This window comes from Mesoplodon densirostris, chromosome 15 (assembly GCF_025265405.1).
Source record: "Mesoplodon densirostris isolate mMesDen1 chromosome 15, mMesDen1 primary haplotype, whole genome shotgun sequence".
Taxonomy (NCBI): Eukaryota; Metazoa; Chordata; class Mammalia; order Artiodactyla; family Ziphiidae; genus Mesoplodon; species Mesoplodon densirostris.
Genome location: NC_082675.1, coordinates 15,960,778 through 15,973,688, shown reverse-complemented (window position 1 = coordinate 15,973,688; position 12,911 = coordinate 15,960,778). Strand labels below are relative to the sequence as shown.

The following is a 12,911-nucleotide window of genomic DNA, read 5'->3' as shown; positions in this document are numbered from 1 at the left end:
GATACAGAAGAAAATGTTAACATTACTTGCCTCTGGGGAAGGAAATTGGACTTGAGGCAGGGTAGGTGAGAGACTTTTGTACCATTTGAGTTTTGTAACTATATTATCTTTTTTTTTTTTTTTTAAGCGGCACATTGGCTCACCACACAATTTCTTTAGTAAATTTTATTCCCAACAAATTAAACCTTTTTTTTTTGTTTGCTTCTCTGTTGTTTTGTTTTTTGGGGTTTTTTTTTAAACACCTTTATTGGAGTATAATTGCTTTACAATGGTGTGTTAGTTTGTGCTTTATAACAAAGTGAATTAGAAACCAAAATTTTTCATGAATCTGCAAAGTAAAGAAGTAGAGTCACAGATGTAGAAAACAAACTTAAGGTTAGCAGGGGATAAGGGGAGGGAGGGATAAACTGGGAGATTGGGATTGACATATACACACTACTATACATAAAATAGATAACTAATAACTTATTGTATAGCACAGGGAACTCTACTGAATACTCTGTAAAGGCCTATATGGGAAAAGAATCTAAAAAAAGAGTGGATACATGTATATATATATAACTGAATCACTTTGCTGTACACCTGAAACTAACACAACATTGTAAATCAACTATACTCCAATAAAAATTGAAAAAATGGGCCTCCCTGGTGGCGCAGTGGTTGAGAGTCCGCCTGCCGATGCAGGGGATACGGGTTCGTGCCCCGGTCTGGGAGGATCCCATATGCCGCGGAGCGGCTGGGCCCGTGAGCCATGGCCGCTGAGCCTGCGCATCCGGAGCCTGCGCGTCCGGAGCCTGTGCTCCGCAGCGGGGGGGGGCCACAACAGTGAGAGGCCCGCATACCGAAAAAAAAAAAATTGAAAAAAAATTGAAAAAAAACCCAAACTTGAGGGCATTATGCTAAGTGAAATAAGACACACAGAGAAAGACAAATACTGTACGATCTCATTTATATGTGGAAGATAAAAAGCTGAACTCACTTAAACAGTAGTTTCAATGGTAGTTGCCAGGGTGGGGGGCGATGGGGAGATGTTGGTGAAAGGGTACGAACTTTCAGTTAGAAGATAAATAAGTTCTGGGGATCTAATATACATGCAGCATGATGACTATAGTTAATAATACAGTATTGTACACTTGAAATCTGCCAAAAGAGTGGATGTTAAATGTTCTTAGCACAAGCACACACAAAAATATGTCAACTATGTGAGGTGATGGATATGTTCACTAAATCGATTGTGGTAATCATTTCACAATATATACATGTGTCAAATAATCACACTGTAAATCTTAAAAATATACAGTTTTGTCATTTATACCTCAATAAAGCTGGGGAAAAAATCTCAGGTCTAGAACCCTTGGAATCATCCAATCTGAAGCCCTCATTTTATAGATAATTTTGTGGAGGAGGGGGTTCTGGTTTGGCCCAGGCAGTTCACTAGAGAGCTATGGCTAGGCCCTGTAATTTGTGATTTCTGAAGCAGATTATTTTATTATCTATTCAATAATTTAAGGTTTAAAAAGCAAAGTTAAAAATACTTCCATGTCCCCACAGTCTACACCACTACCTCCCCACTGATTTCTCTCCTTTTTTCATTGCAAACGTCTGGAGAGAATTATCTATTCTTCACCACCATCTTTTCCACCTCACTCCTCAGCCAGCTCCATCTGGCTTCCACCCTTTACCCTCCCCAACAGCTCTTGCTAAGGTTACCACCAATAGCCTCCATATTCTCCATTCAAAAGACCTCTTTCAGGCTCAATCTTGACTTCTGAACAGGATTCAATGCTGTTAACCAAGTTCTCCTTCTTATAAAAATTTATAAAACTTTATAAAACTTTAATTTTTTTAAAGTCTTCATTGAATTTGTTACAATATTGCTTCTGTTTTATGTTTTGTTTTTTTGGTCACGAAGGCACGTAGGACCTGACCAGGGATCTAACCCGCACCCCCTGCATTGGAAGCAGAAGCCTTAACCACTGGACTGCCAGGGAAGTCCCCAAAATTTAATTTTTTTTTTTTTCTTTTTGCGGTATGTGGGCCTCTCACTGTTGTGGCCTCTCCCGTTGCGGAGCACAGGCTCCGGATGCGCAGGCCCAGCGGCCATGGCTCACGGGCCCAGCCGCTCCGCGGCATATGGGATCCTCCCAGACCGGGGCACGAACCCGTATCCCCTGCATCGGCAGGCGGACTCTTAACCACTTGCGCCACCAGGGAGGCCCCCAAAATTTAATTTTTTATAGCCCATTTTTAAACTTTTAAAACACATAGAAAGATGAATGGTGGAAAGCAATGCCTTCCCCACTACATTCCCTCCCCAGATGCAACCAATGTTGCCAGTTGCTTGTGATGCTTCCACTCATTCAACAAGTATCTAGTAATCACCTACTGTGTGCCAGGCACATTGTGCTAGGTGCTGGGGACACAGCAGTCAACAAAAGAGAACAAAATCTCTGCCCTAGAGCTGACATTCTAGGCAAGGGAGACAGTCAATAAATAAGCAAATAAACTGGCAGTAATAAGAGCCACAAAGAAAAAGCAATACAGGGATAAGGAGGGACAGGATTATATTTTACATAAAATAATTTATAAAGCATGGTCAGAAAGGTCTTTCTGATAAGGTGATATTTGAGCAGAGACCTAAAATAAGTGAGAACAAGCCATCTGGTTATCTGTGCGATGACAGCCCAGCACAAAGGTCCAGAGGGGGGAGCACATTCAGTGTATTTGTATGTCAGCAAGGAGGCCAGGTGTGGCTAGAGTGGGGTGAGAGGGGGCCCAAATCACACAGTACCTTTACAGAGGTGAATGGGATTTGGGAGACACTCTGAAGGCAAAGCAGACAACATATGATGACTGGACATGGAATTTGGGAAGGAAAGAAAAAGGAATAGAGAGGGACACCCAGGTCTTTGGCCAGCACTGAAAGGCCATGAACTGAAATGGGAAAGCCTGCAGGAGAAGCAGGTCTGGAGTAAAATCAGGAGTTTGGTAGAGGGCATGTTTAGCGTGAGGCAACTATCGGACTTCCAACCAGAAAAGTCTCATACTCTGTGCATATACAAACACCCACCCACATCAATACGCATCTAGAGCTTCAGGGACAGGTTTTGGCTGAGAAGCAAATTTGAGCATTATCTGTATAGAGATGTGTTTCAAGCTACAAGATAGGATGAGATCAACAAGGGAGTAAGAGCAGATAGAGTAGAGAGAAAGGGTCCTGGAAATAGGTCCTGGTGCCCGTGACTGTTGAGAGGTAGGGAAGACAGGCTGGGCAGGAACAACCAGTGACAGGAGAAGTCCTATGGGTGTCCCAAAGTCCAAGTGAAAACCTTTTCAAGAATGGCAGAGGGGGTGAAGCCATGTTAAATACTGCTAAAAGGTCAAGTAAAAAGAAAACTGAGTTGCCCTTGAATTGACTATTGTGGAAGTCCCTGATGAACTCTGGAAGAGCTGTTTTGGGGGTGTGATGAGGATATAAGACTGATTGGAGCAGGTTCAAGAGAGAATGGGAGGAAAGAACACAGAACAGTAAAAATAAACTCTTTTAAGCATATTGCTGTAAATGGGAGCCAAAGATAGGGGAGTGGAGGCGGGTGTGGGTCAAGGGAGTTGGTTTTGATTTTTCAAGGCTGGATATCCTTTCATGTATTTGTACACTGTGATGAGTGATCCACTGAGAGAAGAAAGCTGTTATCATAGGAGAAGGACAATTCCAGAGAGAATCTGTGCCTCCTCGCCAGCCACAACTTTTATCACACAGCAGGTAGTGATTACACACAGTGCTCTGAACCTAGCTTTTTGTACTAAACAATATAACTTGGAAATTAATCTACTTCAATCGATGCAGATCTGCCCCATGCTTTTTTTTTTTTTTTTTTTTTGCTATACGCGGGCCTCTCACTGCTGTGGCTTCTCCCGTTGCGGAGCCCAGGCTCCGGACGCGCAGGCTCAGCGGCCATGGCTCACGGGCCCAGCCGCTCCGCGGCATGTGGGATCTTCCCGGACTGGGGCACGAACCCATGTCCCCTGCATCGGCAGGCGGACTCTCAACCACTGCGCCACCAGGGAAGCCCTGCCCCATGCTTTTTAATGGCTACACAGTGTTCCCTTCTGTGAAAGTACCATAGGCAGAAAGCCAGATAGATATCTATGTTTACCTTCCCAAGTCAGCATTTTATTTTATTTTTTAAATATATTTTTTGATGTGGACCATTTTTTTAGTCTTTATGGAATTTGTTACAACACTGCTTCTGTTTTATGTTTTTGGTTTTGTGGCCGCAAGGCATGTGGGATCTTAGCTCCCCGACCAGGGATTGAACCCGCACACACGCACTGAAAGGCTAAGTCTTAACCACTGGACAACCAAGTCCCCCAAGTCAGCATTTTAGAAGCTGCTAAACTAGTGGCCGTTGATGCTTAAGAATTTTTTATCTTACGATGAAAAATTTCAAAAATGCAAAATAGTGAATAGTATAGTGAACCTCCATATATCCATCATCCAGATTCAACTATTAACCAGATACAGCCAAATCTGTTTAACCCACCCATCTCTTTTTGCTCAAGCATTTTAAAGCATATCCATCCCAGACTTGGGACTGACATATACACACTACTATATATAAAATAGATAACTAATAAGGACCTACTGTATAACACAGGGAACTCTACTCAATACTCTAATGGCCTATATGGGAAAAGAATCTAAAAAAGAGTGGATATACGTATATGTATAACTAATTCACTTTGCTGTACACCTGAAACTAACACAACACTGTAAATCAACTATACTCCAGTAAAAATTTTTAAAAATAAATAAAGCATGTCCTAGACATCATGTAATTCCACTTCTGAATACTTCACTACACATCTCTAAAAATATGGATATTTTCTTATATAATCACAATGCCATTATCATACTTTAAAAAGAAGAATAAACCCCTTGGTTTCCTCTAATACTCATTTTATATTCAAATTCCAAATTGTCACCAAATTTTTTTTTCTACAATTGGTTTGATTCAGACTCCAAAAGTGACTCAAAAGTTGTTCTTTTAATCTAGAGCAGGCTCCTTCCCCCCCAACTTTTTATTCCATGCCACTGGCAGAAGCTTTTAGTTGTTCTATTTCCTCCAGGTCAGGGATGGGCTTTTGATTGAATAACTATATGTCTAAAAATATTTTTATGTTGTCTTTACAACTGACTGATACTTTGGTTGACTACTGACTTCTGGGTTAGAAATTGATTTCCCTTAGAATTTTGAAAGTACTGCCCCATTTTCACATCCAGTAATGCTACTGAACAGCCTGGTGCTTTTCTTATTCTTCATTATTTGTACATGATTTTATTTTATTTCTAGAAGCTTTAGAATCCTCTTTGTTCCTGATAATCTGAAATTTCAAGATGATGTGCCACAGTATGCACATTTTTCATTCACTGTGCCGGATACCTTTTAATCTGGACACGAGTGTCCTTCAATTTGACATTTTTCTTCTATTATTTCTTTGATCATATCTTCCTCTTTATTTTCTGTTCTCTTTTTGGAACTCCTGTTACCAAGACTTTAGATGGATTACTCCTTTATGTCTTTTATCATCTTATATTTACTGTTCTTTATTTGTCCTACTCTCTAGGAGATTTCTTATCTTTAATCCTTTTATTAATTTTCAAACTTTGACAATCACAGTTTTAAATTCCCAGGAGCTCTTTCTCATTCTGATAGTTCTTTTTTCATGACATCCTGTTCTGCTTTATGAATACAATACCTTCTCATATCTCACAGAGTAGTAAGTGCTTATGAAGTTTTACTTTACTCTATTAGCTGTTTTTCTGATTTCTTTTTCTTATTTTTAGTTTCCAAACTGGAGACTTTCCTTATTTGTCTAGAGATTCTCAATGGTCTGCTTTAAATTTTTTTTAAAGAACTTTTCATTTGGGCAATTTTTTTTTTTTGGCCGTACGCGGGCCTCTCACTGTTGTGGCCTCTCCCGTTGTGGAGCACAGGCTCCGGACGCGCAGGCTCAGCGGCCATGGCTCACGGCCCCAGCCGCTTCGCGGCATGTGGGATCCTCCCGGACCGGGGCACGAACCCGCGTCCCCTGCATCGGCAGGCAGACCCTCAACCACTGCGCCACCAGGGAAGCCCTATTTGGGCAATTTTTAAATGTACACAAAAGAAGAAAGAATAGTACAATGAGCTCCCCATGTACCCATCACCTAGCTTAAATAATTATCATTATTTTGCCAACCTTTTTTAATCTATTCCTCTCCCCTCCACACTCATACCTCACCAAAGTTTTGGGTTTTGTTTGTTTGGGGTTTTTTTGTGCCTGTCTTTAACAGTTCAGCACTAGTCAGGAATACTATGCACATGGTTGAGGCTTGCTTACTGGAAGGCATCACTTGTGGGTGATTCATCGGGGCAGCAAGTCTTTTCCTTAGATGAACCACAATGTCAGTATATTGGGATCTTTTTTTTCCAGGTTTGGTTTGGTTTCTTCAGACAATAAACATCTAGACTTTTGCCAGGGCAGCCGGCATCTGAGCAAAAATATTGTGCACACCAGGAAGGGGGGTGACAGTTCCTTTTGCAAACTTCAGTCTATACCCCTGCCTCACAATGGCTCTGTATCACACCTTATGCTGCCAATTCTTAAGACTCTCTAAGGTTGGGGGCAGGTGAATCATCTCTTTCTCTTGGGATTCCCCTGACCATATACTTTTAGTTTTGGCTTTGCCCACACTGAAGGACAGGAAGGGACACTACTATCTCCATCTTCTAAGGTTGGGGGACAAGAGATACTACCTAGAGCTGAGGAACAAGTAATAAAAGTTTAACTATAAGTTACAAAGATACTCTCCTCCAAAGAGGAATTAAAATTAATGAAATAAATACATTAGGAAGAAGGAGGAAAGAAAGGGGATGAACTGAGCCAAATGCTCATCTATCACAGCAAAAAACAAAAAAACCAAAACACACACAAACACACACACACACAATATAAATAGGGTTAGTAAACCAAGAAACAGCAATATAAGCCTTTTACTTAGAAATACGAGAGTAGCCACCAGAAGAAGGAAAAGCTGACACCATTAAAGTAACTGTCTATAAGGAACATGCTAGGGATGGGGCAAGAGACTCTCACTTTTCATTATGAGCCCAGACGTGCTACCTCAAGTTTTAATCCATGTACATGTTTTTCTTTGATATAGATATTTTTTAATTTAACAAAAGCATATAAGGGAAAGGGGAATTCTTTGATGTTTTCCCATTATTCTTAGGACAAAGACCTAAATCTTCTAACTAGCTCGTTAGGTCTGTTTAAAAACAACTTTTTAAAAAAAGGCATTTCTAACAATTTAATTATGAACACATCTTCTAGTAGTACAATCTCTAGCAGATCAATTCAAAGACTCACTCTGGCTAAGACATTTTATAAGAAAAGATAATGATTTGAGAATACTGAGAAACTAGATAGAAAAAAAAAGAATGTACAGTTAAATGTTACTAGACTGACAGTTAACTGGCAGGATGGATGACTTCTTTCCCAGAACAAGTTTTAACCCCATTAAAGTTTATCAGAAATTGCTTCAGTGCTTTTTTTTTTCCTTCAGGAATGCTAATTTCTTCCCAGAAGGAGGCTATAAATTACATTATGTAAAAAGGTTTTGTCAGAGACCTGGCTTGGGGCAATTTTTTCTTTACAAGTTTCTACAAATATTATCTAGACCAGTGCTGTCCAATAGAACTTTCTTCAATGATGGAAATGTTCTCTATCTTTGATGTTCAACATGGTAGCCACTAGCCAGCCACATGTGGCTACAGAGGACTTGAAAAGTGGCTAATACAACTGAGCAACTAAAGTTTTAATTGTATTTAATTCTGATTAATTTAAATAGCCACATGTGGCTACTGGCTATTATATTAGACAGTGCAGATCTGGACCATCATGGTTTCCAGTCTCTCCTTGCCCCAAGCTCTTCTCTCTGCACTCAACCACTCTGGCCCGCTGTCATTTCCAATAAAACACATGCTCGCTCCCTCCACAGAGCTTTTCCATTTGTGGTCTCCCTTTCCTACCATGTTCTTTCCTCCCTATTCACGAACTTCTTCATCTGGTTAGCTACTATTTTTCCTTCACTACCTCAAATTATGTTGTCCACGTATCTGTTCACTTGTTTATGGTTAATGTTTTGTCTCTCCACCACCACCACCACCACAACTCAACCCACCCACTAGCCAGAATACAAGCTCCATTTGAGCAAGGGTCCTGTCCCCCTTGCCCATCACTGTATTCCCACCACCTAGATACCACCATGTCTGGTTCTCAGTAGATACTTAGCCGATATCTAATGAATGAATGAATGGCTGCCTTCTCACAATATCAACTGTCATATCTCTTGGGGACTCCCAATATCCATCTGTAGACCCAATCTTGCTAGTGCAATTTAGTTTCAAATTTCCAGTAAGCTTATGAGCATTTCTACTTAAAAGCCCCACTGTCTACACATTAACTATCCTTACCTCCACTCTGTTGCTAGATTAACCTTCAAAAACCTTGCCTTTATTTGTGTCATACAACTCCAAACAAAGAAATCTTCAAAGACATCCAAGAGTGAAGTCAATTTTGAGGCAAGAGTGAATACACTGTACAAGTACTCCAAGTTTCTTAGGTCCTTTGTAAACCAATTATAAAAAGCAAGCAAGTAAAAAATGTCTCTGCAAAGACATAAAATGAGAAAGTGAAACTTACCACAAGTTCAAAAATGTCCATGAAGACAGAATGTCCCTTAGGTGTTTTCTCATTCAGACTGGCAGGAGACCAGATCCAATAGAAGTAAGTACCATCTGAAGAAAGGTGCACGGTGCTCATAGTGCTGCCCACAGGGAGGTGATTGGCTGGCATTGGCACCATCTGGCACACCTGGACATGAAAGGGAGGAAAACTTCATTACTGTGACATGTAAATTCTGATTCTATCAGTTCATCATTAATGCCATTAAGTCCAAGAAGAGAATTCAATAGGCCTCCTGGTCAAAATAAAACTGACATTTATCTCTAAGAATAATATATGAAAATTATATGACAGAAATATAAGAGTTCATACAATGGGCCATGCAATAGATTAAAAGATTCCTGAGATTAATTCAAATTACATTTTAATAGGAAAGAGTATTACTAAACACTTTGAATCTGCTATGCATGTGTGTTTTACCAAATATTTATTAAAAACAAAGTTTTTTAGGGGATATGGGGATATATGTATACATATATAGCTGATTCACTTTGTTATACAGCAAAAACTAACACAACATTGTAAAGCAATTATACTCCAATAAAGATGTTTAAAAAAAAGAAAAAACCAAAGTTTTAGAGAAACAGTACTTTCTGAAATTCCCTTAGTATATAAATTTAAGGCTTAAGTATATTTAAAGGACAGGAACTATATCTTATTCATCTTTATATTCCCAGCACCTAATTCAGAGTCTAACTCAGAAATTAATAATTATGGAAGGAAGGAAAAAAGCAAAGGTGAGAAAAAAACAAGAGAGAAAGCAGAGAAGAGGGAGAAGCAGTAAAAAGATGAAGGTGCACACAGATCCTGACTTAGCACAGGAGGGCCGGCCAGAGGAAAAAGACAAACACCCATTCTCTGTATCAGACATGAGGCATGTGTTTCTAATACTAAACATCTTTCAGTTTCAATGTAATGAATAAGTTCTGCACATTTCATATTAAATGTGCAGTTACATACTAATTTTGACTGCTAGAGGAAAGCACTTAAAATAAGAGAAAATGAGAATCAAGAGAACTGCTGACTAGGTTTTTTAAAAAAAAAATCCAAGAATAGAAACAGAACTGAAAATCCCCAAATAAAAATAATTAGAGAAGGTCGGGTGCCTTCAGGAGACAGTAAGAATGACCTTCAGTTACGCCATCTCTTTGGGTGAGTCACTAGTTTTCCTAAGGTTACTTTTGACCCCTGAACTCATTTCATATGAACTTTTTTCCAGACTTGTTTTTGCTACCTCAAAAGTTAAAAAAGTCATTTAGTTGCTATAACCACACTTTGAAATTTGTAATGCCAAGAAATCTAGAAAGTTGACAGCTACTGAATGGCTTAAGCTACCCACAAATTGTTCCAATGCACCTATCTAGTTAGTGAGAACACTGCTTTCTTGGGCAACAAAGTTTTTGCAAAAACACAGAGGATACTGACATTACTTCAAATGTAAACCACGTTCCAAGATTTAACATCTGTTTAAGTCCCCAGGTTATTTCAAATAAATACAGGCAATGTTCTCATCTATCTGCATTACTGATAAGAAATGAAGTTAATTTGGCATCTATTTGTTCATTTTATTCATCTAACAATTTTTGAGGGCTTCCATTGTGGTGCAGTGGTTAAGAATCGCCTGCCAGTGCAGGGGACATGGGTTCGAGCCCTGGTCCAGGAAGATCCCACATACCGCGAAGCAACTAAGCCCATGAGCCACAACTACTGAGCCTGCACTCTAGAGCCCGTGAGCCACAACTACCAAGCCCGCGTGCTGCAACTACTGAAGCCTGCGCATCTAGAGCCCGTGCTCCACAACAAGAGAAGCCACCGCAATGAGAAGCCCACGCTCCGCAACGAAGAGTAGTCCCCCTTTGCCGCAGCTAGAGAAAGCCTGTGCGCAGCAACAAAAACCCAATGCAACCAAAAATAAAATAAATACAATTTAAAAGAAAACAATTTTTGAGCACCTCCTATGTGCTCTGCAGATGCAAAGGTGAGCAAGACTCAGTTCCTATTCTCCAGGAAAGGCACAGTTGAGTGACAGACAAGAAAAGATGTAACATGCCATTTAAGTCCTGGATGTGACTACTCTCAGGGCACTCACTCCACAGATGGTAACTCTAACCGTTCAGTTTGACTTTGGTTGAAAGGCAGAAAGTTGTAGCATAAAGAGCTCAAACTCTAGAGCGGATGGGTTCAAGTTCTCATGCTGCCATTATTGTGTGGCAAGATACTTAACCTCTCTAAGCTCACTCCTTCATTGAAGGACAAACACTGAGCGCTTACAACCTGCCTAGCCTCAGGTGCCTTAACTGTAAGATGAAACTGCCATAGTCACACGTCACAGATAAGGAGAGGAAGTGTATGTAAATTGCCAAACCCACAGCCTGGCAAAGAGAGACACTGTTATTATCAATTATCAATCAAATGTTGTGCTACATTCTAAGGACACAAAGATGAGTAAGACAGGGTCCAGACCTAAAGGTGTGTGCGGTCTTGGGGAGGAGTTTGACACAACAGCAGGCGATTTCAGTATAATATAGCAAGTGCCATAACAGAGCACTTTAAGAGCACCAAGGATGAGCTCAATCCCAAGCGCACAATGATTTTATCTAAACTCATTTCAAAGCTCCCATTCCCACAGAAAGGCTGTTTAGAACAAATTGAATAGGGAAATAATGCCTTCCCAAAATAGATCTAGTTAAAATTTTAAAAAAAAGCTGGGATTTATACCATCTTTGACTCTCTAAAATTTTTTTAATCCTAAAAAAACTTTGTCGGCCTTAGTAACTCTTAGAGAGCACATTCACTCAGATCATGTGGGAAAACTTAAGACATTAGAGAAAAAACAGAATGCCCAAACGATGACAGTTAAAAGGATGTCACTCCGGCAGGAAACTATATCAACTGTGTTATTATTCCTCCTGATGATGTCACAAACTTCGCTTACTGTCTCCAAAATATAAAACACAAAGCCTTGGCGCTCTGTTTACCTGAAGGGTATTCTGGTCAATGACCTGGAAAAGAGAGTGAGGTTTATTGTCAAAAGATACAGGCCGGTGGAGAAGACTGCCACTGCCAAAAGCAATCCATCCTGGTTCCAGCTCCTCATTCCGGCAGTACACAAAACCTCTGTGGGGAAAAACGGTATACAGGCTAAGTCACCAGGTCACGTCTGAAACCCTGCAATGAGCTACAACAGACAAAACAACATTTCCCTCCTAATTTCTTTTCAATGACTAAGTATGCAAAACATCTGAAGAAGAATAAACATATTAACTTTGAGACTGACAAACTATGGCAAATATTCATTTCCCACAACAAATTGGAGAGGAAAAAAGTTGGGGAAACGGTCTAATTAAATATACATAAGGATCTCAAACTGTGGTTTCTTTTGGCAGCAATTCATAGATCTTATATCCTAACTGAAAAAAAAAAAAAAAACACATCACCACTGATCCAATGTCAAATCCAAGAACAAAAAGACTTAACTCGAAAAATACACATTTATCAACATGGAGAAGTCACTAATATAAAAATTCTGATCATAGAGGAATTTCTGGCTAGAAGCTAGAAACAATGATTTTAGGGCTACCAAACTCTTTATAGAGTCAAAACAAAGCTGAAATGAATTAACAGAACCAGAGAGAGAAAGTGACAATAAGAGAAAACCAGTCATTCAGACTTGTTTAGTCACTCGTCAGTCTATGGGGAGTTAGCACGCACTCCCAGGTGTCTTCATCACAGATTTAGGTAATGAGGAAAACGTTCCAGCCAAATCATTCAGCAAGTTCCATGCAACTGACCTGAGAGTACCATGTAATCCAGACCCCAATTTGCTTACTCCTCTTCCAACTGAGTTAGTAGTATACAGGTAAAGACCATCTGCCGTGACACAGCGTCCCAAGTCAGCATCTGAAATCGTTTTTTCACAAGTAAATTATATACATGCTTTTTCTAATGAAATTATAAACGTGCTTTTTCTAATGAAAAAGCCATTAGGAGGCTGAATGAAAGATAATCTCCCATTTCTTAAATAAGTGCTTCTTGGGAATTCCCTGGCAGTCCAGTGGGTTAGGACTCAGCACTCTTACTGCCAGGCCCCAGGTTCGATCCCTGGTCGGGGAACTAAGATC

General features: G+C 40.0%; 1 protein-coding gene across 4 annotated transcripts in view; it reads right to left on the bottom strand.

The window, feature by feature from the left end:
* The window catches only part of HECTD4 (HECT domain E3 ubiquitin protein ligase 4), a 193,069-nt gene that overhangs the window by 121,203 nt on the left and 58,955 nt on the right, over positions 1 to 12,911 (bottom strand). For all 4 annotated transcript variants that reach the window (XM_060119741.1, XM_060119742.1, XM_060119743.1 and 1 more), the window contains exons 5-7: positions 12,582 to 12,690; positions 11,769 to 11,907; positions 8,749 to 8,919 (exon numbers count right to left, since the gene is read on the bottom strand). In XM_060119741.1, the coding sequence (XP_059975724.1) occupies positions 8,749 to 8,919; positions 11,769 to 11,907; positions 12,582 to 12,690 (419 nt within the window). The remainder of the gene's footprint in view (positions 1 to 8,748; positions 8,920 to 11,768; positions 11,908 to 12,581; positions 12,691 to 12,911) is intronic.